The 23,856-nt window shown below is 35.1% G+C and overlaps 2 protein-coding genes across 2 annotated transcripts; one reads left to right on the forward strand and one right to left on the reverse strand.

Moving 5' to 3' along the window:
- LOC128204442 (nucleolar protein 11-like) lies at window positions 1-13,455 on the reverse strand. Its single transcript, XM_052905862.1, has 12 exons — window positions 13,329-13,455; window positions 9,460-9,573; window positions 8,941-8,997; window positions 8,538-8,738; window positions 8,257-8,401; window positions 5,627-5,782; window positions 3,436-3,518; window positions 2,904-3,074; window positions 1,403-1,477; window positions 1,011-1,192; window positions 625-750; window positions 1-322 (listed from the first exon to the last, which is right to left on the reverse strand). Exons 1-12 carry the CDS (start codon window positions 13,446-13,448, stop codon window positions 16-18), a joined length of 1,737 nt encoding a protein of 578 aa, XP_052761822.1. The 5' UTR covers window positions 13,449-13,455; the 3' UTR covers window positions 1-15.
- A 68-nt stretch (window positions 13,456-13,523) lies between these two features.
- Window positions 13,524-23,378, forward strand: LOC128224357 (centrosomal protein 20-like). Its single transcript, XM_052934176.1, has 5 exons — window positions 13,524-13,568; window positions 15,992-16,189; window positions 16,751-16,835; window positions 21,712-21,833; window positions 22,706-23,378. The coding sequence occupies exons 1-5, from the start codon at window positions 13,541-13,543 to the stop codon at window positions 22,762-22,764; spliced, it is 492 nt and encodes a 163-aa protein (XP_052790136.1). The 5' UTR covers window positions 13,524-13,540; the 3' UTR covers window positions 22,765-23,378.
- The last annotated feature ends 478 nt before the right edge of the window (window positions 23,379-23,856 follow it).

Raw genomic sequence — 23,856 nt, forward strand, 5'->3', positions numbered from 1 at the left:
AACATTTACTATCAATCAAGGATACACCAGGTAAGTTCTGTTTTTCTTGATGGGGTACTTTGCCCTCCATCTCTTGTACTTGGTGTCAGCCACAACAATACTGTCCTGCTCACCCGTCCCCTCATCTCCCTCCCCATCTATCTCCGGCTCATGTTCATCACTCTCCTCATTATCTGACACATCATTCTCATCACTGTCATCAACATTCTCATCTATTCTCTCTACATTCTGTTCAGAGTCCATTTTGTTGTCCAAATCCTCTGTATCAACACCATTTCCCGCGTCAGAGGTTATAAAACGAGGTATCTTCTCATCATTAACTCTAAAAATATATACACATATAAATGTATTTAAAAGTAAACAAAACAAACTTACAATATTCTAACAAAATTGTAATCCTTACAAGAGTTTAATTCAAGTTATGTTCAACATGAAACACTTCTTTTGAAAGCTATTAATTATATCCTTTTAAGAATCAGACAAAATATTTAAAGGACACACAGATGCTCCATCTCGTAAAGCAGTTCATGGAATACATCCTAGGTAATTGAATGTTCATGTGTACATGTAAGGGTATGTAAAATATATGACTGTTATGGTAATCTTTGTTCCTGGCCTACTTACTGTAGGAAGAATGTGAGAGCCTGACAGAGGCACCTCTCTGGTACATTGTTGAGGGACATGAGAGCCCGGTACACAAGCGATACTTCACTCCTTCCCGCCAGACACTCAAATAACGCAGGCAAAACACTGAAATTTGCACACAGAATGAGATACATTTCATGGCAACATTCATGGATTACAAAGTGCTATCAGAGAATCAACAATTTAAAAAGTGAAGTAACTAAAGATTTCCGTAGGATAAGGAAAAGGCATACAAAAAATGCCATACCAGTACATTGTGATGGTATTTTAAGTGGAAAAAGCATTTGTCACAATTTGAAATAATGTAATTGCATATACATTTTTTTTACAAATAATCAAACCTTGATACTTTATGGTAACTTTACCTGATTGGAATAAAGTTATTTGCAATGAGTTGCTCCAATTCTTGGTTTGCCCAGAATTTCTTTTCTCCCAGAATCCTCTGCACCAGCTGGGTCATGTGATTACTCATCAACCAATGGTGATTCTCTGCTTTCTTAAGGTCCAAAACTAGTGACGAAAATGCTTTTTTGAACTGCTGGTAGTCCTGAAATGTAACACAGTTTTATATTCATGCAGCCAACTGTATAAAACTGGTTTAGAAATAATTATTTGATAAAAAATCCCCAATCAATACACAGTTTTGGCTAACCTGAACCAATCCAAAGATTGAAAACTTCACTTTAAACTTTAAAGACAGACATTTATCAAGCATGTAACCATTACAGTTGTGATTAAACGACCAACTTGTACTTACTGATGATTTGTTAATTGCCTTCTGGAACTTCTCAAGTAATTTGTCAGGATTCTTAGTCACATGCTCTTTCTGAGGCTAAACATTAAGTTGGACATTAAAATAACAAAGAAAATACAACAGAGAGAAATATTAAAGTGTTATATTTTACTTAAAAATCATAAAATACATGTAATCCATTCTAAGTTTAATTAAAGCTATCACTGGATGTGATAAGTACTCCCAGCAAACCACATATTGTATTAAGAAGTTACTCTGGGAGTGATGTATGCTCCTTGAATGATCTATGTTAGTGGGAAGGTATCAATTAAGTTCATTGTAAAAAGAACTTAGACCTATAATATACTGTGAAATCATTTATATTCGTTGGCATGAAATTTCGTGGTTTGCCGAAAAATTACAATTTCGTGGGTACTTGAATTCGTGGTTTTTCGTTTTTGAAAAAAAATATAATCGAATTGCGATTGTCCTAGATCGACTGCATTCCACGGGCTGGCCCGTGATTTCCGCTGTTTACGTCACTCGATTTATGACACTCGCTAAAGAGGTACGACATGCCAATTAGTGCGTATATCCATGTCAATTATCGATTTAATTGGAAATTAAGGTCATAAAAGAAGATGTACCCTGATCCTTAATACAAATAGACGAAGCCATTGAATGCCAATTAAGAATTTTGCAAACTGTAAAAACACCGAGAAGGTCCGTATATTTGAGTAAACAATCCCTAAAGATAGCTGATGTTTACAAATTCAATTACTTTTGAATATCATCTCATTTCAATATTTATTTACACGTTTTGTTTATTATTAGTATATTGAACGCTTTGTTTTGTACATTGTCACATTGGGTGCTCAGTAACCTCTAATGTAATCGATTAATTATTTCATTAAAGAAATAAAATCGAGAACCGACACTCATCACTAACATTTTGTAAACCTGGAGATTTTAATGAACAGCACATGTTAAGGCACGTGCTTTTGTCATTTATTTCATAAAAACACATTAAAATGATTTGGTTTATTATTTGTTAAAGGCTGATATGATATATTAACAAAACAATGATAGTAAGATATACAGTTAGACGGATATTTACGATGTGTACTGCGGCCTCCATAACAAATAAACTAGAGTATGTACATAACATGGCAATTGAAAAGGGAATAAAGGTCAATATTTCGTGGGATCTTGAATTCGTGGATCATCCAACCCACGAAAACCACGAACATTAATGCCCCACGAACATTAATGATTTCACAGTATGTGAAATAAGGCATTTTTAATACCATTGCACAATATGCAACTGAGTTGACTGTTACTGTAATTATGGGTCATGTATTGACTATTTAGTACAATCTGGTGGGACAAGGTGATGTAGCTCCCACCACTAAATGGTGGGGGTATTACAACAGTGTGTGAATTCAGTAGTGAATATAAAACCCCTAAAGTTGCCATCTCTCCCAGCCCATTAATATAATGCTTATCAATCAGCATATAGGTTCACCTTTATGTTGGGTTCCCAGTGTAGGTGTGCCGGGACGGTGTGTGTGTCTGTATGTTCCCCGGCCCCAGTCTGTCCCAGCAGGCTGGCGAGGGTTGAGGGCTCACACTGGTACTGGTATACATACAGGGTCGTATGGCAGGGCACAAACAGGCGGTCTCCCACATGCACCAACTAAGGAAAAGAGCAAATGTGCATTCTTACATAGAAATGCTTTAATTAAGCAACTCAAAAAGTGTTATATTACAGTAACTATAGATGTTCTATGCATTTGATTTATATTTTAGGTTAGATGTATATTTAATGGGTACATGCATTAACATATGCACAAGTTTGACTTGAATAAAATACTGTTCAAATCTTACAATCAGCATATAATTCTTACTAGAATTTCTGAAAGTTACTCTGAGAAAATATGTATTATTTCACTAGAATTTTAATTCAATAATTTTTAGCAGTTGATCACTTGAACCTGTTTTATTGAGCAAAGGTAACTGGGGCATTTATTTAACATCATAAAATGATGATAATGCACCTTTGGTTTACACTGTGGTCTTTCTGCGAAAGGTTGGAAGGATTTCTGGAGTCCATACTTCATGTCAATGATGCATATACCATCTGAAATACATGTCAATTGTCAACAATGCATATACCATCTGAAATACATGTCAATTGTCAACAATGCATATACCATCTGAAATACATGTCAATTGTCAATAATGCATATACCATCTGAAATACATGTCAATTGTCAACAATGCATATACCATCTGAAATACATGTCAATTGTCAACGATGCATATACCATCTGAAATACATGTCAATTGTCAACGATGCATATACCATCTGAAATACATGTCAACGATGTACATTTCATCTGAAATACAACACACAGACGTACTTTATGTCAACGATGCATGTACTGTAAAGTCATATTTATTTGTCGGTAAAAATTTGTGTATTTTTTCGGAACATTTTTGTGACCATTTCAATATATGTTTTAACAAACATGAACAAAAATAGAAATTCTCACAGATTAAATTGTCAATGATATATACAAATCCCCTCTACAGAATGTGACAAATAGGTCTGCATTAAAATTTAACAAAAGCACCATGGAGTGAACATCAACATATTTGTCTGTTAATGTTTTTCAGTCACACAAGGGGCATTACTTAATGTCAAGGTTAAAGTTTGGGCAAGTCGCTGAGGATCCCTATGACTGTTGAATTGATATCCTTTGTCTGATTCAAACTAAGTAATGACCTTTACCACACTTGTTTCAAAAGAAATCCCAAGCTAGCTCTTCACATAAGCTACCTACACACAAATCAATGCTATTCACTTTTCATCAATCCTTACATAATGCCTTGGGCAGAAACCGTTTTTTCCTAACAGTGACCTTGACCTAATCCCCCTCAAAAGCAAGCTTGCTCTCCACATAAGCAACCTACACATTAAGTTTATTCTCAATGTATTCATCAATCTTAAGGTTTGGGAGGAAACCATTTTTCTATTTTTAAGTAACAGTAACCTTGACTCCATCCCTCTCAAAAGCAATCCCAAGCTAGTTCTACATATAAGCTACCTACACACAAATCAATCCTAACCTAATCCTAACCATGCTTCTATATGAAGTAGAAGTGACCTTGACTAGCTAGCTAGCTCACATATTTAAAGCTACCTACATACCAACTTTTATTGCTTACTTAGGTTATTGGGCTGAAACCATCTTTCTATATTTAGTCACAGTGACCATGACCCCGGCCCCTCAAAAGCAACATGAAGCTACCTACACACCAACTTTAATCACTATCCATCTATTCTTACTTAAGTAATTGAGCAGAAACATTTTTTTCTATTTCAAGTAACAGTGACCTTTGCCCAATCCCCATTACTATCCATCAATTGTTACTTCAGTTATTTGGAGGAAACCTTTTTTTTATTTTTAGTAACAGTGACCTTGACCTTGACAATGGCCCCCTCAAAAGCATTCCCAAGCTAGTTCATTACATATGCGACTTTCCCACAAACTTTTATCACTATAAAATGATTCTAATGGAATTTATGGTCAGAAACAATTTTCTATCTTAAGTACCACCAGTGACCTTGACTATGACCCCCTTAAAAGCAGACACAAGCTATCTCTTTCCATAAGCTACCTACACGCAAACTTTCATAACTATCCATCAATTCTTCCTCAAGTTATTAAGCTGAAATAATTTTTCTGTTTTTAGTGATCTTGATCCTGACCACACACCCCTCAAAAGGCGACCAAAGCTAGCTCTTCCCATAAACCACATACACACCAACAATCATTATTATCCACACATCCATACATAAGTTGGACAAAACTCATTTATTTTTATTTTTGATAAACATTCAATCTAAGTCATGATCCCCGCAACCTCGAAAGCAATCCAAACCTAGCTCTTCACATAACACAACAACCTTCATAAATGTCCATCAATGCTTGTCATTTTGCAGATATCAATTTTTGACGCCTGCCCGCCCAACAACATGCCCATTCTAATAGCCTGGTATTGTTGAAAAACTGTTTAAAAGATAGACAGAAGGACAGACAACACCAAAACAATATCCACCTCCTGAAAGGCAGGGGATAACAAGGCTTTGCCATGAGCTATGACTCTTTTCTATATTATAACAGACAAACTAACAATAAATTCAAATGTGTGATAAATCAACAACGTAATTTTCTCACTTACATTTCCCATCTTTCTGGACGCCGGCAACAGCAATGTGAAAGTCATTTAAGGTTACCATGGCAACCTCCCCTTGGCAACCATGCACTGTGTGGGACAGACTGCCTTGAGTGATAGTTCCGACCCCCACTGAGACTGTAGTTAGCTGGCCGCCAGACCCTGAACACGAGGTATACATATCAGATATTGAACCAGTATGACAATATTAGAATTTAATATTAAAGTAATACATTCCCCTTTTCTTTTAAAGCGGCACTCTCACAGATAGAACGTTTAGACAGCTCTTTTATTTTTTGCCCTGGAACGAGCCAATTTTTGCGAAAATCCATGGAAAACAGTTATATAAGACTGTTAAAAAAAATAGGTTGCAGATTTTTAAATTTAAGTGCAAAAATTGATGTTTTTATGCATTTTTCATAAACATTAATTTTCGAACGGAAATATGAAAATCTGCTAACTGATCTTTTGTCAGCGGTCTTATATCATTGGTTTGCAGATATTTACGCAAAAAAATGCTCTTTCCAAGACAAAAATAAACAAAGTTGTAAAAATGGTAAATCTGTGAGAGTGCAGCTATTTTAACGCAATATTATTGAGAAAAAAATGGTACACACAGAACACCAACACTCAGCTGTTTTGTTCCAACAAGAGGCTTAACTCAACAATGATCAAATCATGGATTATGAACCTTGCTACACATTTACATATGGTCATTAGTAACATGTGTACACAGTTTCATATGATTTCAGATTTTCTGAAGGGTTTGAGGTATGAACGTTTTTGTATACTGCCACAGCAGACGACACCCAGGATAACAACATTCTGATGACTAGGAGCATATAAATTACTATAAATCGAGCGCTTTGAACCTTCCTACAGATGTGCATATTGTCAGAAGTAACATTTGTACTAAGTTTCATATAAATGTCATGAGCAGTCATTGAGTTATGACCAAACTTTCAAAGGGCATAATTCAACAATAAGTATTGCCCCTGGGCCTTGCTACACATGTGTGTTTTGTCAGAGGTTACATTTGTACAAAGTTTCATATATGAATATCAGTTTTTTAGTTACAGCCATAGTTTAAGTTTTTGCTTGCCGACGCAACAACAAAGCCATGACAATACCATTACTTTTTTCATTAAAACCCCCCAGATAAACTAATAAAAAATGGTAATTTCAAGACGTTTATATTATATTTCAGAAGAAAGTTAAAAAAGATTGAAATAAAACCAAGTAACCACATTCATCTTGTTTATAAATAGTGTCCCTTATGCCACAGCAAACAAGAGCTGTCACAGAGACAGCGCGCTCGACTATTCCGCCGCTTTTCAGTGTAAGGATTGAAAAGTTTTGGCGAAACATGCATGGATCACTGTTAGATTAGATTTCAATGCAATACATGATGTGCGGAGATATTAACATAAATATGGTTACATGCAAAATTTTAACCAGAATTTTTAAGTGTAATAATAAAGGGCCATTATTTGCAAAACACAGTTATCTTACTTGATTATTCAATTAGGTTGGGTGGTTGAATACCATTGTATAAAGTCTCAATGCAATACATCAAGTAGTTGCTGAGATATGATCCTTTGTGTGCTAACATGCAAGACCTTAACCAGAATTTCTAAATCGCATAATAAAGGGGCAAAAATTATATAATATGAAAGATAGGGTTATCTTACTTGATTAAATAAGAAGGTTCAATGGTTGGGAGCCTGTGTGTAAAGTTTCAATGCAATACATGATGTATTTGCTAAAGCATTGACTTAAAAGTGGTTACATGCAAAACCTTAACCAGAATTTCTATGTTGAATAAAAAAGGGGCCATTATTTGAATTTAATGCAAACTAGAGTTATCTTACTTGGTTATTTAAGTAGATTGTATGGTTGAGTACCATTTTATAAAGTCTCAATGCAATTCATCCAGTAGTTGCTGAGATATTAACCTATGTGTGCTTACATGCAAAACCTTAACCAGAATTTCTGAGTCGAATAATAAAGGGCAATTATTTGCATTAAATGCAAACTAGAGTTATCTAACTTGGTTAATTAAGTAGGTTGGATGGTTGAGTACCATTGTATCTAGTGTCAATGCAATACCTCAAGTAGTTGCTGAGATATTAACCTATGTGTGCTTGCACACAAAACCTTAACCAGAATTTCTAAGTCAAATAATAAAGGCCTATTATTTGCATTAAATGCAAACTAGAGTTATCTAACTTGGTTAATTAAGTAGGTTGGATGGTTGAATACCATTGTATCAAGTCTAAATGCAATACCTCAAGTAGTTGCTGAGATATTAACCTATGTGTGCTTGCACGCAAAACCTGAACCAGAATTTCTAAGTCAAATAATAAAGGCCTATTATTTGCATTAAATGCAAACTTAAGTTATCTAACTTGGTTTATTGAGTAGGTTGGATTGTTGAGTACCATTGTATCAAGTCTCAATGCAATACCTCAAGTAGTTGCTGAGATATTAACCTATGTGTGCTTGCACGCAAAATCTTAACCAAGGGGTGACGCCAACGCAGACGCCTACGCTTGGGTGACCTTATTCTTCGAATAGTCGAGCAAATAAAATGATTCTCCTCTAAAAATTCTGTAATTTATATATCAGTTTCTTACAAAGCAGAATTATGTCAGCAGAAGATTCTGAAACAGTGCAATCACAGGTTGAGAGGCTGACCCCAACTTTAGGTGGGGAAATCTTGGACTCTGTGCATTCCCAGGAGTCATCAGTCTGGCTGTATACATACAGTGTCATGTTGCCCTATAACAATGGAGAAAATGAATATGTATCAGCATGAAAATATGGTTTTAATCCAATAACAATATTTCATCACAGATTTACGAAGTGACTATATATCATTATGGCATTATCATTGCAAGGCTTTCGTGACTCTCACCTCATTCCCTGCAATATACATGACTGTAACCCTCCCCGCCAGCTGTGCAGCCTGGGCCCACAATATGGCATCTGTACCTGTGACTGGGCCAGGACTGGGCGGCTGTTTGAGGCCCGAGAGGGGACCTATAGCCCCAGAACTGTACAGTATCACTGCTTCCTCACTATCAACTACCATCAGCTCATGTATGGGCAGAGTAGACTACAATGTTCATGATAGAGAAATATATCTTATTATTAATTGCAATAGTATGCAAATTCATAATGCATTAATGATGTATATGTACACAAAATTGTCGAACCAAATGACATGATGAAACATTTCTCAAACAATATAACTAAACTAGACTTGTGATTTTTATATTGAACATAACACTAAACGAAATTAACAAAGCTTCACCTACATGTTTTTTCTTTGATTTTTCCCAATCATTTGTTGCTATGTCCCAAGTATGCACATCCTGTAAATTAATACAAAGTCATATTCCAAAATTTTCAGAATGCAGCCAATGGGGTGGGATTCATATTAAAGCTCCAAACCAACAACTACTAGTTACAAAATAAATACATCCTCTATGATACAATCTTGTACATGGGAGAGTTTTGAAAAAATGGATCAAAATTACCTAACAATCAAACCGTATACATTTTATTACCTGGTGCACTATTAGATGATGACCTGCATATCATTAACACACATAAAGCAAAATATCCAAGATCAAACTTAATATTGTATTTGTTGACCACTCTAAATTAAATATTTTTTGTACCTTTTTGTGAATGAGGCCATACAGGGCCCTTGGAATTTTAAAAAACAGCAACTATCTGCCATTTTCAGACAAAAAACTAATGTACAATATGCATAATGCATACATCAGTTTTTTGACTGAAAATGGCCATTCACATACAAAGCAAACCATTACCTTATAATTTGCAACACACATAAACTTTTGTTGTTTTTTATCCCACTGTACTGGACTTGTAATTGTAACTCCATGGCGTAGAGACCAGCTTTTCACTAATTTCTGGTCTGCTAGCTGAAGGAGAAAAAGAAGAAACAAATTAGTATACACAATAATTCAATATATAATAAGGCCGTACAAATATGATTATTTGTTCATCTTAATTTGGCTGAAAATGTTGAAGTGTGGAATACATTTTGACAATTTGTTTAATAAACTGGTCCAGGCCATACATTTATATATTTAGAACAAACATGCTCAACAGTTATTGTTATAAGAGTATTGTTATTCTAATTTTTGTGTTCAGCATTAATAAAGGCATAATGTCCTGTGCGCCCAGGCCTCCTGGTTCATGGTTTGGGGTATAAAACATAATCGATTATGTGAGTTTTAACACTATTTTCTCTGTGATTCAACTATATTTTTTAGAAACAACTTTGTGCACCAAATGAAGAGCAATTGCTTCTTTACAATGACAACTGTTTTAGGTAAAAAATTATGTCTGATTTAAAATATCTTGTGAAAACAATGCATGTTTTTACTAGGCTTACAGAGTCACTCAATGCACTTAATTATTTAAAACTGTGATTTTATACTGTTCTCTTTCGTGTTAACCTCATCCGATATTTTTTTTTGGTCAAAGACTAATATTAATATTGTTTTCTGAGTGCACATCACCAGTTTTGGGACAAATCGGTACATTAAAAAAAAATGCTAACTGGTTCACTCTTTGCATTTTTTATAACCCAGGTTCATCCCAAATATGGTAAATCTATGGCACACTTAAATAAACCATATTCGACAAAATTTATGGGCAATGCACAAAGGTCATCACAATGTATGTGTTCCAAACAACCTTTTAATGTGGTTGCTGTATATGAAATAAAAGTTTTTTGTTAACAAATTCACAAGCAATAAAGGTAAATATATAAATGTTTTTCAATTGTGCAGACAGTCTCGGAGAGTAGGGAATTCATATTTTAAAAAAAATCTGTTATAAGCCATATCAATGTTTTGGGAGGTGAGTAATAAAATTTATCAGGCCTAAAAAAATATATATGTCTGTTTCGGGTAACCCGACCCTACCTATAAAAATGCGCCGACCCTAACTATTTTTCCTCATTTCTGAGCAAAAAAATATTCGTTAGCGAATAGAGAGTTACTAAGGGCGGATAAATGCGAATTGGACGATCAGAATTATTGTTTATATGATAAAACAAAGTCAGGCAATGACATTAATGTAGGAAAGACTGCCATGTGCAAACAGTCTGAACTTACGACAGATTTTTAAAAAAAAAATAAAAAAAAAAAAAAACCTACCTACCCTACCTCAAAAATTTGGGAAGGTTACCCTGAACAAACAATATTATTTTTTTTTGCCTCATCATGGATTCTACAAAAAAGTTACAGTTTTTTGGTAGTTTAGTTAATATTACCTGGGATCAAAAACATTTTTCTCCCAGATATTACCTCACAGTTGGATCAACAGAGTTATACTCATACATTGGCCGAACCAAGAAAATGTTACTGAAACTGCACGTTCTATATTTAATGTCATATTCCGACTTCAGAAAATAGACTGTTTTTGTCAAATAACTGGTGGCGTATGCTTGGTGGTGACATATGTATGTATAAATTTCCATATATGTGTTCAACTTAGTTGTTCAAGAAACAATTTTATCATATTTATTCAAAAGCATATTACTGGTGAAGTACCCCTTTCCACCCGACTATGGGTGTTTTCCACGATGGGATTTAATTAAGAATCTCTGACTGTGACTTAAATCATTGACAAAATCCACTGAAAGGACTGTGTACTATACAAATAAATAATCTACCGTATTATATCATGCATAGGACGCACTTTTTTACCCCCAATTATCGTCTTAAAAATTGCCTGCGTCCTTTCTATGCTATTAGAATTTCATCTGTTTTTTTCCAAGTCCACTTCAGGTCGAAAATATCGGACCGGGGAAGAACGCGGTAATAGTAAGTATCTGTACTGCGTCAACGAAGAGAACAACTGACATAGGTAAAATCACGCAAGTTAACACACGCAGAAATATATTGAATGTTTACTTTAAAATGATTTATTGAGAAATAAATTGAAAACAAACACGAGTGTTTACTTTTTTACAAAAGGGACGCTACTCACAAAAACTCGATGTGAGTCAGCACTTTAACTGGATTGAGTTATAACGGCAACGGAAAATCGGGAAAGGAGGTATTTATCAATTAATTGTTGTTCATGATTTTAATGTTTCGATATTTTACAAAACATTTTGTTGTATGTTACTGTTTTAAAAAATTAATAAAGGAATGTGCATAACGCAAAGTAGCTTTATTGTCACTATCAAATCTTTTCAAATGTGCGAAGGTGTGAAAAACACCCGCTGTCTGTCATTAGAAAAACATCAATAGAACAAACTATTGTGATGGTAATACCGTATTGTTGTTTGTTCACACTTTACCCGAGGTGCCTTCTGCTGGCAAGGCTAATTACCGAAACGCAATAATTATGCTGACATGCTTTAATCTGCGCAGCGACAAGCCTTATCAAAACAATCATTAGTTTTGACAATACACAGTTTGGCAACGGTTGCAACGTTTGACTGTCATTCAGAAAGCATGTCGGGAGATGCAACGGTTGCAACGATTGACTGTCAGTCAGAACTAGTCTATTACAGCATTTGTATAAGTCTTATATTATGCGTGAATGTTCTCAAAATGTCAAGACATATCATTGTTGTGTACGCTTAATTACCGAAATAAGAAGATAATTATCGAAATACACAAGACACTTATCGAAATATGCCTTATATACAATTTTTGTTTGTTTTTTTACTTCAATATATGTTATAAATACTTTACCAACCTCAATTTTTCGGCTCCGATTTTGACATTTTTCCGCTGCGTCCTATCTTATGTATTAAGGGGTTTTACCCGTTTTCTCGACATTTTTTTTGCCTGCGTCCTATCTATGCTAGGGTCCTATACATGATATAATACAGTACATTTGAAAAAATGTTATTACATAAAAATATTTTATTTATGAAATATTGAACAGTCTCATGATGTTCTAGTAGTCCAAATAATTGTATGTTGGCAGATTTTTTTTTACAATTTTTGATATGGTAAATTCTTCAATCACGTATAAATTGTTTAGTACGAAAAGTGGGTAGTTATTCCGATCGGGACTCTGGGTTAAAGCATATTGCATCTATAAAATATCATAAAAACAAGTAATATTACCAGATAATGTTATTTTATATTAGTTCCGTACACAAAAATATATATCCAACGAATAATTATGATTTTGACGGGGTTTTCTTCATTTCATTCTGTCAAAACATAACGATATATACATGAGCGGCACCTGCAAGGCTTCCGTTCACAATTTTAAAACAATCGGAACATTTCGGCCATGGCCGAGTTGTTATGATTGTTATGATAGTATTTACGAGGTCTATCTCGAAGCTTGTCAGAAGTGGCCGAGTTATTATGATTGGGTCGAGTTATTTCGCTTGGCATAATTGTTGTCTGTGTCAGTCAACTTTCGTTTCATTAGAAAGGTAAATAATGTATTTCAATGCATTAAATGCTTGTTTTGTGCAAAATAACTTTTCACTTACATGGTAAAATATGAATATAAACCTTAATTATCCATTTCAACCATAAAATACTTCACTTAATACAATTTCAATATTTTTCAAACACCCCCGGTTTGTGCACAAACCCGTTTAGACTTTAGGGATTGGAAGAATCCAGTATATAACACGTAAAAAAAGTGGTCCTTAACCAGATATATAGAAAGGTCGTCATTTTCTCACCGTATATATGTTGCATGATTTCGTTTTGTTTGAAACAACTATCGAGTCTTCGGCATGGCCACCAGCAACAAACAGAAAACTAGGTTCGTTAACAATTTTACAAAATGCAATGCTTTCCATGGGCGCAGCCATATTTGTTAATGAAGAATACTACACCGTATTGTACAAAAATACTCAAAAACCGGTGACGTAGAACACAAGCGGCAGTCAGAATGACTTCAACACAAGAGCTAAAAGAGGGTATTTTTTTAAATTATTTTACTGCTAAAAGGTGCATTTAAATAAAATACGCGATATTAAAATCCACCAAACTAGATCTGATCTTTTTTTCAAAATTACATCGGATGTACTTCATGTTCTGTCATAGAAATATTCCTTCCAGTCATGTTTACATGTCAGAGCTTGAAAATAATTGTCATAATATTAATTTACATAGTCGAAAAAATTTAGTTCAGCAAAATTTAGACTTTATAAGATAATGATTGAACAAAAATACATGTGAGCATTTTTATATGTCCATATAAGCCCAAATTGTTTCTTGCAATCACCAATCCCCCCCCCCCCCAGAGTCCGGGGAATAGCGGGGACTTTCGGTCAAGCCAACCCCGGGTAAAATCCTCGTCCTGCGGGGACGAACAGATGGTAAAATCCCCATCAAATGTCCCCACACCCAGGGACCCTAGGTAAGGCCCATTCGCAGCTATATTTTGCGCGAAGACAAAATCACTGCATTTACCCGTCACTGCGGGTCCCCCTGAAAGGTAAAAACACAGCCCATTTCCTCGGCTATCCCCGGTATACCCCCAGACCTGGGGGGGCCTTGGTTATAATTGGTGCACTAGTAGCAAGTGACCCAGCCAAAGTCACAACTGGTATGCCTATCGGTCGAGACTAGAAGATGACTATTAATGATTTTATGATCAGTAGGTCAAAGGTCAATGTAATAGTGACTTTTAGGTGAAAAATGATAAGTTGTCATTGAAAGCCCAAAAATGGTTTCCGCTCAATATCTAAGTAACACTTGCACCAGGAACTTTATCCTTGGTATGCCTGTTGGTCATGAATAGTAGAATAACCATATTGATTTTGAGATCATTAGGTCAAAGGTCAAGGTCGCAGTGACATTGAGGTAAAAAAAAAAGTTTTTCGCTCAATAACTAAATAATACTTGGGCCCAGGATTAGGGATAAAATGTGACATATTTATCATTTTTAAATCATAGCTCATCAGTCTTAATGTCTCTCTTTTAAAAGTAAAACAAAGTGAGATAATCATGTCATCAATGATGGCATCAAATATTAGAGTTACATCCCGTTGACACAAACATTTCTGTTTTCTTAGTATAAAAATATATTTTCAGCTACAGCCTTTTGATAAATATGGCTTTTTACATTTAACCTTTTTTCTGGATATTACAGAGGCTTGTAAATAGTTTAAAATATATTTGAAAAAAAATGAGAATGTCATTTCTTACAAAAATGTCAAATAAAAATATATGTAGCTTGCTAGAAGTGTCTAGGGAAGTGCATTACAGTATGACATGACAGTGTATCATAAGAATATGATAAATCATGACATAAAATAATTCTGTATAATGAAAAAGTTAAGAGGTTTTCAAAGCAAACTATATGTGAATACATTTTTTCGTACTTGCATCTAAAAATACTTAAAAATTACGCCAACTTAGACCTGCTAAAAAAATCCCCCTGAATACAACCAAAATCCCCCTGAATTTTCAGCATTTTGAACAAATCCCCCTGAATGGTCTCCAAAAAATATGGCATGTATGCCACAAATTGATTTGAAATTTTCAGCTTTTGAATTGAGCACTTAATACAGGTTTTCCAGTAATCCTTCCCTTATCTTGTAGCTTTTCAGTTTTCAATTTTAAGCATACACACAGTTTATTCACATATTAATTTCATGAGATCAATTTGAATTTTCGTCTTGCTGAACTTAATTAACATGTTCAAGTTGTCACCATTAAACGCACTGTTAATTTATAATTTGAAGTATTATATTTGAGCCATGCTATCAAGAATTAATTTAATCAGGCTGTTGACTAGTTTATAGAACTATTAATATACTTAAATTACAATAGCTGTGAACAAGTTTCCTAGATTAACCACCCTATTGCTGAAAAAGATCCAGGCCAAAAAATATTACAAGAAATTGAGTCTAGAGCTATGAAAGAACAAACCAATGAAACTTTTTTGCAAGCCCATATAGCTTGAGCTAGAACTCTGAAGCGAGTGAACCATTTGTCACAGAATCAGAAGATTTTAATGCAAATCCATGGCTGGACCCTGGTAACTCGGGTCACCCTAAAAAGAAAAGGTGCCAAGCTACCGTTTTTATAGTCAGTTGGTAAAAAAATGTTCTTTTGTTGTTTTTTAAGTGTGTGTTTCAATAAGTAGTTTCAAACCTTTAAAGTTTTATACAGAAGATAATTTCGCCACACTGCTCCAATGATGACAATAACATTCTTTCATAATAAAAATATGCCTACCTACCGTACCTGTTATTGAAAAGGATGTAACCCTAACCAAACCATTTTATTTTGTTTAGCTGTTTTTCTTGAAAACATTAGAAAAACAATGAGTGTTTGAATCTGAATCCTGTGCTCATGTTTTCGAATACATGTAGATGGAATGTATTTTCAGTAATCAAAGATACTTTGGAGAACAGGGGAGTGCTGGGACAAATCAAGGCCAGGATACGAGCGGAGGTGTACAACTCCCTGGATGACACTAGCGATTCTAAACCACCTCTCAGCAATGAGAACATGATGATAAATGAACTTATAAGGGAATACTTAGAATTCAACAAATACAAGTACACTGCTTCTGTTCTTGTGTCAGGTATGTGAAATGTACTGCACATCCTTTTTGTATATTCCCTGCTGAACTGAAAGATATAGATAATTATGTCTTGAAATGTTCTACAACAAAGTATCCTTCAGCAGGGGGTATAAAAGGCCTAATGAGCTTGTGTATAATGTTTATAAATCCATGATTTATAAATATTTAACCTTGCAAATAGCATAATTATGTCTACATTTTTACAACAAAATGTAAACTTTTGATCTAATTATATCACTTGACTTTACTGTTGAATTTAAATTAGTTCATTTATCATGACTTACATTTTGTGTTGCCATGCAAAGCATGGCTGATGCATAGGCACTACTTTGTCAAGCAGTGTCATCTGCTTTGTCACACTCTGTTTCTAGGTCATGGTTACCTGTGCTTGAATAGTCATTGGGCTCCCAATAGGTCACACTTGCAATTCGCAGGATTCTGTAGCATTGAAATTATCTCTGTTTCTAGACGATAACTAAATACTTAAATACGCATTAGACAGTATAATAATAGGAACATTCTTTTCAATTCATGAGTATTCACATGTGTAATTTTCTTTAGAATCAGGTCAGCCTAAACAGCCTTTAGACCGGGCATTTCTAGCCGAGGAGTTGAATGTGGAAGAGGACAGAAATAGCACTCAAGTGTAAGTCACTGTTCAGTCACAAGTTATATTTGGTGTTAATAACATGTGTGAATGAAACTATACAAAACAAATGCAAAGCATGACTCATATATTCTTTTTATCACAAGGGTTAGGTGAAGTATCTGTTTATACCATATTGTCAAGCTTACTATGCAATAAGTAGTTGATGTATGTTTAAAAACTGTGATAATTAATTATCCACACATTACGGTAAGTTGAACTCTACATCCTGGTAACCATTCTTGTATGAGAAATGAGGCATAATTAAACCAAAGAAACACTATTAAATATAACACTTATATATTGTTATGCCTATATTATACATCTTATAAGCAGGTCTACTTTTTGAAGTCATCTGCAATTTCGTGTAAACCTTTAACTTTTGCCATGACTCACTATACTATTAAAACTTGGTTCACATGTTTCAGAGATAATATATATATGCAGAGTATAGCAATGCATTAAAACGTGACTTTATTTAAGGATTGAATCTAATTAACTTGTTTTCATGAAATTTTTTCCTTATGTTTGCATTTTTATGCTGCCCGAAGGGATTTGCTGCTTTGTCTGTCTGTGAATCTGTCCAGGCCAACCTAGGGGTGTTTTTGAATTTCAATTGCAGCTTTTTAATTTTATTAGCTCCACTGGCCGAAGGCCATGGAGCTTATGTCGTCACAGATTGTCCGTCGTGAGTGCGTGCGTGCGTGCGTGCGTGCGTAAACTTTTACTTTAAACGACATCTCCTCTGAAACTGATAAGCGGATTTTGACAAAACTTCACAGGAATGTTCCTTTGGTGGTCCTTTACCAAAATTGCTCAAATGGTTCCGGTCCATTGCACAATATGGCCGCCAGAGCTAAAAATAGCAAAATCTTTAAACGACATCTCCTCTGAAACGGTTCGGCAGATTTTGATGAAACTTGACAGTAATGTTCCTTGGGTGGTCCTTTATTAAAATTGCTCAAATGGTTCTGGTCCATTGCACAATATGGCCGCCACAGCTAAAAATAGCAAAATCTTTAAACGACATCTCCTCTGAAACGGATAGGCAGATTTTGACAAAACTTCACAGGAATGTTCCTTTGGTGGTCCTTTACCAAAATTGCTCAAATGGTTCCGGTCCATTGCACAATATGGCCGCCAGAGCTAAAAATAGCAAAATCTTTAAACGACATCTCCTCTGAAACGGTTCGGCAGATTTTGATGAAACTTGACAGTAATGTTCCTTGGGTGGTCCTTTATTAAAATTGCTCAAATGGTTCTGGTCCATTGCACAATATGGCCGCCACAGCTAAAAATAGCAAAATCTTTAAACGACATATCCTCTGAAACGGATAGGCAGATTTTGACAAAACTTCACAGGAATGTTACTTTGGTGGTCCTTTACCAAAATTGCTCAAATGGTTCCGGTCCATTGCACAATATGGCCGCCAGAGCTAAAAATAGCAAAATCTTTAAACGACATCTCCTCTGAAACGGTTCGGCAGATTTTGATGAAACTTGACAGTAATGTTCCTTGGGTGGTCCTTTATTAAAATTGCGCAAATGGTTCTGGTCCATTGCACAATATGGCCGCCACAGCTAAAAATAGCAAAATCTTTAAACGACATCTCCTCTGAAACGGATAGGCAGATTTTGACAAAACTTCACAGGAATGTTCCTTTGGTGGTCCTTTACCAAAATTGCTCAAATGGTTCCGGTCCATTGCACAATATGGCCGCCAGAGCTAAAAATAGCAAAATCTTTAAACGACATCTCCTCTGAAACGGTTCGGCAGATTTTGATGAAACTTGACAGTAATGTTCCTTGGGTGGTCCTTTATTAAAATTGCTCAAATGGTTCTGGTCCATTGCACAATATGGCCGCCACAGCTAAAAATAGCAAAATCTTTAAACGACATTTCCTCTGAAACGGATAGGCAGATTTTGACAAAACTTCACAGGAATGTTACTTTGGTGGTCCTTTACCAAAATTGCTCAAATGGTTCCGGTCCATTGCACAATATGGCCGCCAGAGCTAAAAATAGCAAAATCTTTAAACGACATCTCCTCTGAAACGGTTCGGCAGATTTTGATGAAACTTGACAGTAATGTTCCTTGGGTGGTCCTTTATTAAAATTGCGCAAATGGTTCTGGTCCATTGCACAATATGGCCGCCACAGCTAAAAATAGCAAAATCTTTAAACGACATCTCCTCTGAAACGGATAGGCAGATTTTGACAAAACTTCACAGGAATGTTCCTTTGGTGGTCCTTTACCAAAATTGCTCAAATGGTTCCGGTCCATTGCACAATATGGCCGCCAGAGCTAAAAATAGCAAAATCTTTAAACGACATCTCCTCTGAAATGGTTCGGCAGATTTTGATGAAACTTGACAGTAATGTTCCTTGGGTGGTCCTTTATTAAAATTGCTCAAATGGTTCTGGTCCATTGCACAATATGGCCGCCACAGCTAAAAATAGCAAAATCTTTAAACGACATCTCCTCTGAAACGGATAGGCAGATTTTGATGAAACTTGACAGAATTGTTCCTTGGGTGGTCCTTAACCAAAATTGCTCAAATGGTTCCGGTCCGCTGCACAACATGGCTGCCAGGGCAAAAAAATAGAAAAACCTTTAAAGAACATCTTCTCAGAAACCGATGATCAGATTTTGATGAAACTTAACAGAAATGTTCCTTGGATGGTCCTTTATCAAATTTGCTTCAATGGTTTCGGTCCACTGCACAAGATGGCCCCCAGAGGTAAAAATAGAAAAACCTTTAAACGACTTCTCCTCAGAAACCGATGATCGTATTGCAATGAAACTTGACAGAAATGTTACTTGGGTAGTCCTTAACCAAAATAGCCCAAACAGTTCTGGTCTGCTGCACAACATGGGCACCAAAGCTAAGAATAGAAAAAAACGTTAAACTACATCTTCTCAGAAACCGATTATCAGATTTTGATGAAACTTTACATAAATGTTCATCGGGATGCCCTTTAACCAAAATTGCCCAAATGGTTCCGGTCCGCTGCACAACATGGCTGCGAGAGTTAAAAATAGAAAAACCTTTAAGGACTTCTCGTCCGCAGTCTTCACGAAAAACATTTTAACCTACTAGCCAGTTGGACTAGCATAATGGCATATTTTACTAGTCCGAATGACAATCTAGTAGTCCGACTATTTTGCCACATTATAAAACTGTATGCTTGAGGTAAATACCTATTTCAATTGAGCAGCTTGCAGTTTGAGTAAACATTTCTTTATTATGATGCTCATGCAGTGATAGGGAGTGACATCCTTCTGTTGGGAATAGTGCTCCTTGTTTTTCAGAACCTATGGGTACTATGTAAAAACAAAAGGCATCTTGCTTGAATAGACTGTAATAATATCAACATGGTTAGAAAAGAAATGCCATGCTTTAATAGCTTTGATTACATTTTACTACTGAATTTCCTCCCTTTAATAGAAAAAAAATTAATGTCTTAATTTTTCACGTATAGCATCTTTAAATAATTTTTAAACAATAATAATTTATGAGTAAACATATAAGCATAAAGTTCTCACAAAAAGATCAATTTAAAAACCTTACATTTATACATAGGAAAGTATATATAGACTGAACATTAATTTTCGTTTAAGTGACATTCTGAAAGTTTATGAAACAGCTATTTTTAGTAACTTAAATGGCCGAAAAGTGTAAGTGAAACACCAAGTCGATTCTATCTCGTCAGTTCTTGTTCAGGTTAGATATTTGCTTCATAATCTATTCAGATTAAATGTTAACCGATGATCAGATTTTGATGAAACTTGACAGAAATGTTCCTTGGGTGGTCATTAACCAAAATTTGTTAAATGGTTCCAGTCCACTGCACACCATGGCTGCCAGAGCTAAAAAATAAAAAAAACTTTATACGACTTGTCGTCGAAACCGATGACCTTTTTTCGATAAAACTTGACAGAAATGTTTGTTTGGTGCTCCTTTACTCAAATTGCCCAAATCATTTCGGTCCACTGCACAACATGGCAGCCAGAGCTATTAAAGTAAAAAATTTTTTTAAATAACTTCTCCTCAAAAATTGATGATTGTATTTCTATGAAACTTGACGAAAATGTTCTTTAGGTGGTCTTTGCTTGAACCTTTTGGCCACTGGAGCACAGGCACTGATGTGCCTCTTGTTTCTAAACATATACCTTAACATTTATTTTTCAAACCTGCAATTTCTTTCCGTGTTTTTCCAACTTGAATATACATGTGTAATAATGCTTCTTCCATTTACTTTCTACCAAAACACATTTTATTACAATTTCTGTCTTTTTATATAAAATTGGCATATGGGAAGGATCTATTGCTTCCAGTGACATTCTTGTTTTGTTTGTTTTTAAATTAAAAAAAAAATGAATAATTTCCGGTGAAAATTACAGAAAAAAATAATTACATACATAGTGTACCATTGATTGGCCAAATGGTGTAACACTTGTCAGAGTGCAGCAATTAAAAAACCATGTCAAAAACATAGAACAGTTCATGCAAAATGAATGTCAGTTTTTTTAATGGAAAGTACTGTGGCTATGTAAATATTACTGCTTAAATCAAGCACCTAATTTGACTGAAAAATATGAACAGATGAGGACCGGTATTGACTCTATTGAGCTCTTGTTTATAAATAAAATGTAGCACCGCATGTTTGATGATAATGGGAAGTGAGTTTATTAATAAAAGCATGCCTTGACTGCTAATAAATTAATATTTTCTCTTACCCTACACTCTATGTAGGATTAAAAACGCAATGTATTGAATTTCTACTTCCGCTTCAAAATGCGTGAGGCAGTGAATGATTTTACTCATTGATTTTTAGTTTAAGCTAATATCTTAATCCGCGTAAATTTTTCAGGCCACTGCTGTACAGTTTGATTGGTCAGTTTATGAATAAAAACCGTGGGAAATCCACAAAATCTGCAATGCAGAACCGAGGACAGTCTTCCCGATTCCTCGATGATCTTGAGCATGAGATGGGTAAGTGTTACTCGAAGCAAGTTTGTATAGCGCTTCGTCACAATCACTTCTGAGATGACTGATTCTGGTAAATAAACTCTTATTTTGTAAGTTGTGTTAAAGATTGGAATTCAGTTTGTCAAGTGAAAATGTGAATACAAAGGGAAGGAACTTTGATCTAAAACAGAAAGCTTTTCTATTTTGGTGCCAAAGTTATAAATTACAAAATGTAGTATGTAAGAAGCACATGTTATTAGTTTAAACATATTTATTTTACAACGATTGTGAAACAAGTTATTACAACATTATATTATTCACTCTCGTTGGCCTGATTTTACGCAAGAGTGTGGTCTTGTGTTGCGGGGGAACCCAGAGAAAACCCACTTGTCCAGCTTGGTGACCACGAACCAAACTCATGTGCCCGAGCTGGGAATCGAACCCGGGTCGCCTAGGTGAGAAGCGAGTGCGCTAACCACTGCGCTAACCGGACAACCACATGATATTGATGTCATATTACTGTCAAAAGTCAGCCTACAACTTGGCTTTGTAAGTAGACATAATAAGACTTGTAAGAATGACAAATTTAGTATTGTCATTTTAGTGAATACATGTTGTTTATTACAGATTAAACACCCGTTTATTACAAAATCTCTCTTCATTTGGGTTTTAAAACAAGTCTTAAAACACATAAATACAAGTACACTCAGTGTCTGCAAACTGTACCAACTTAATTATGCCCCATGGGCAGGCAAATAGAAGCCACACGGTCTGTCCATCCCTTTAGTCCATTAACATTGTGTCTTGGTCGCAACTTTTCCTCTTTTATTTGAATGACAGAATGATTTGATTTTATTCAAGTCACTTTGCAGTATTTTTGTGTTTCTGTTTTTTAGCATCGGGAGGCATTAACCATATAACAGAGCCACTGGTTGTAAGAGGGGGTAGAAAATGACCTACTTGATGTGACACTGCCAGATGAACTTCCCGCCAAGGCAGCTACACATGCTAGATGTTCATCACATATATGAAAAACATTGTGACTTGGTGTGAATGTTAAACTACACTGAGCTTGTTGTTTTTTTTCATCAGCAAGGTCATTAACACTTACCCAAAGCAAAAGTGTGATTAGTTAATAGCTCTGTACCTAGTGAAAAAAAGCAAATTCCAATGTATATGTATATAAAAAATGATAAACAACGAAGAAAGATAAATGTACAACCATGTACATGTATGTCAATGGGTGGTCCATATTGAGGACATTGGTATTAAGTTTTCTTTTCCCTCAGATTGGAAAGAAGTGTTGACTGTGATAGAACAAAGTGATTGTTGAATATTGTTGACTCGATGATACTGGTGGTGTATGTGTGGAGGACGAGGCTTCTCTCACAACAGTTCCAGATTGTCTCACAATGTCTATTTAAAACGCAATGTGTACATGTGAATGTCACTTGGTCAGTAAAAAGTCATAAACATGCATATGTATGTGTACATTTAAGTGTTATTCGAAAATAGATACATTTTTAATATTTTTGTGATTATTAGTTGAATAAATATGCAAAATTATAATGAGAAACCCTATTTATTCAAGTGCCACTGGCTAAATAATTAAGTGTTATATGTTTATTGTAGACCATCATATATTATTAGCATATATACAACTCAAAATCTATGAAGAAAATCTCAATTTATTATTAGAAAATATTAGATATATTCATATTTTAAAATGTGCGGTAATTATGATATTTGAAGTACTGACCTACACAATAGCTAAAATACATATGCAACAAAGTAGAAATGGTTTGAAATAAAGCAATTTGTCATGATTTGCAGGCTTATAAAAGCACGGTAAAGAACTAAGAGGACTATATAGTGTACTGTATAGGGTACCCCATCTACAAGTCAACTACACACATGTAGTTCATATCTCTATTGACATACTGTTTGTGATTTGTGCCAGTACGGTATTGGTATCAACTTGGGAGTATATTTCTTGGTTGCAGGTAACATGTGACTGGGTATGCTTTTCTTATATCATTTTCCAATA

The sequence above is a fragment of the Mya arenaria genome, chromosome 2 (genome assembly GCF_026914265.1).
Source record: "Mya arenaria isolate MELC-2E11 chromosome 2, ASM2691426v1".
In the NCBI taxonomy this organism is placed as follows: domain Eukaryota; kingdom Metazoa; phylum Mollusca; class Bivalvia; order Myida; family Myidae; genus Mya; species Mya arenaria.

Bases quoted from the DNA above. Each gene is read 5' to 3' on its own strand.
- LOC128204442 (XM_052905862.1), bottom strand. From the start codon at position 13,448: ATGGAAAGCATTGCATTTTGTAAAATTGTTAACGAACCTAGTTTTCTG. The intron at 5,783-8,256 runs GTAAGAAACTGA...CCTCGTGTTCAG, and splicing joins TGCTGACATAATTCTGCTTT to GGTCTGGCGGCCAGCTAACT. The intron at 3,519-5,626 runs GTAAGTGAGAAA...CATGTATTTCAG, and splicing joins CGTCCAGAAAGATGGGAAAT to ATGGTATATGCATCATTGAC.
- LOC128224357 (XM_052934176.1), top strand. From the start codon at position 13,541: ATGACTTCAACACAAGAGCTAAAAGAGG. The intron at 16,190-16,750 runs GTATGTGAAATG...AATTTTCTTTAG, and splicing joins TGCTTCTGTTCTTGTGTCAG to AATCAGGTCAGCCTAAACAG. The intron at 16,836-21,711 runs GTAAGTCACTGT...TAAATTTTTCAG, and splicing joins GACAGAAATAGCACTCAAGT to GCCACTGCTGTACAGTTTGA.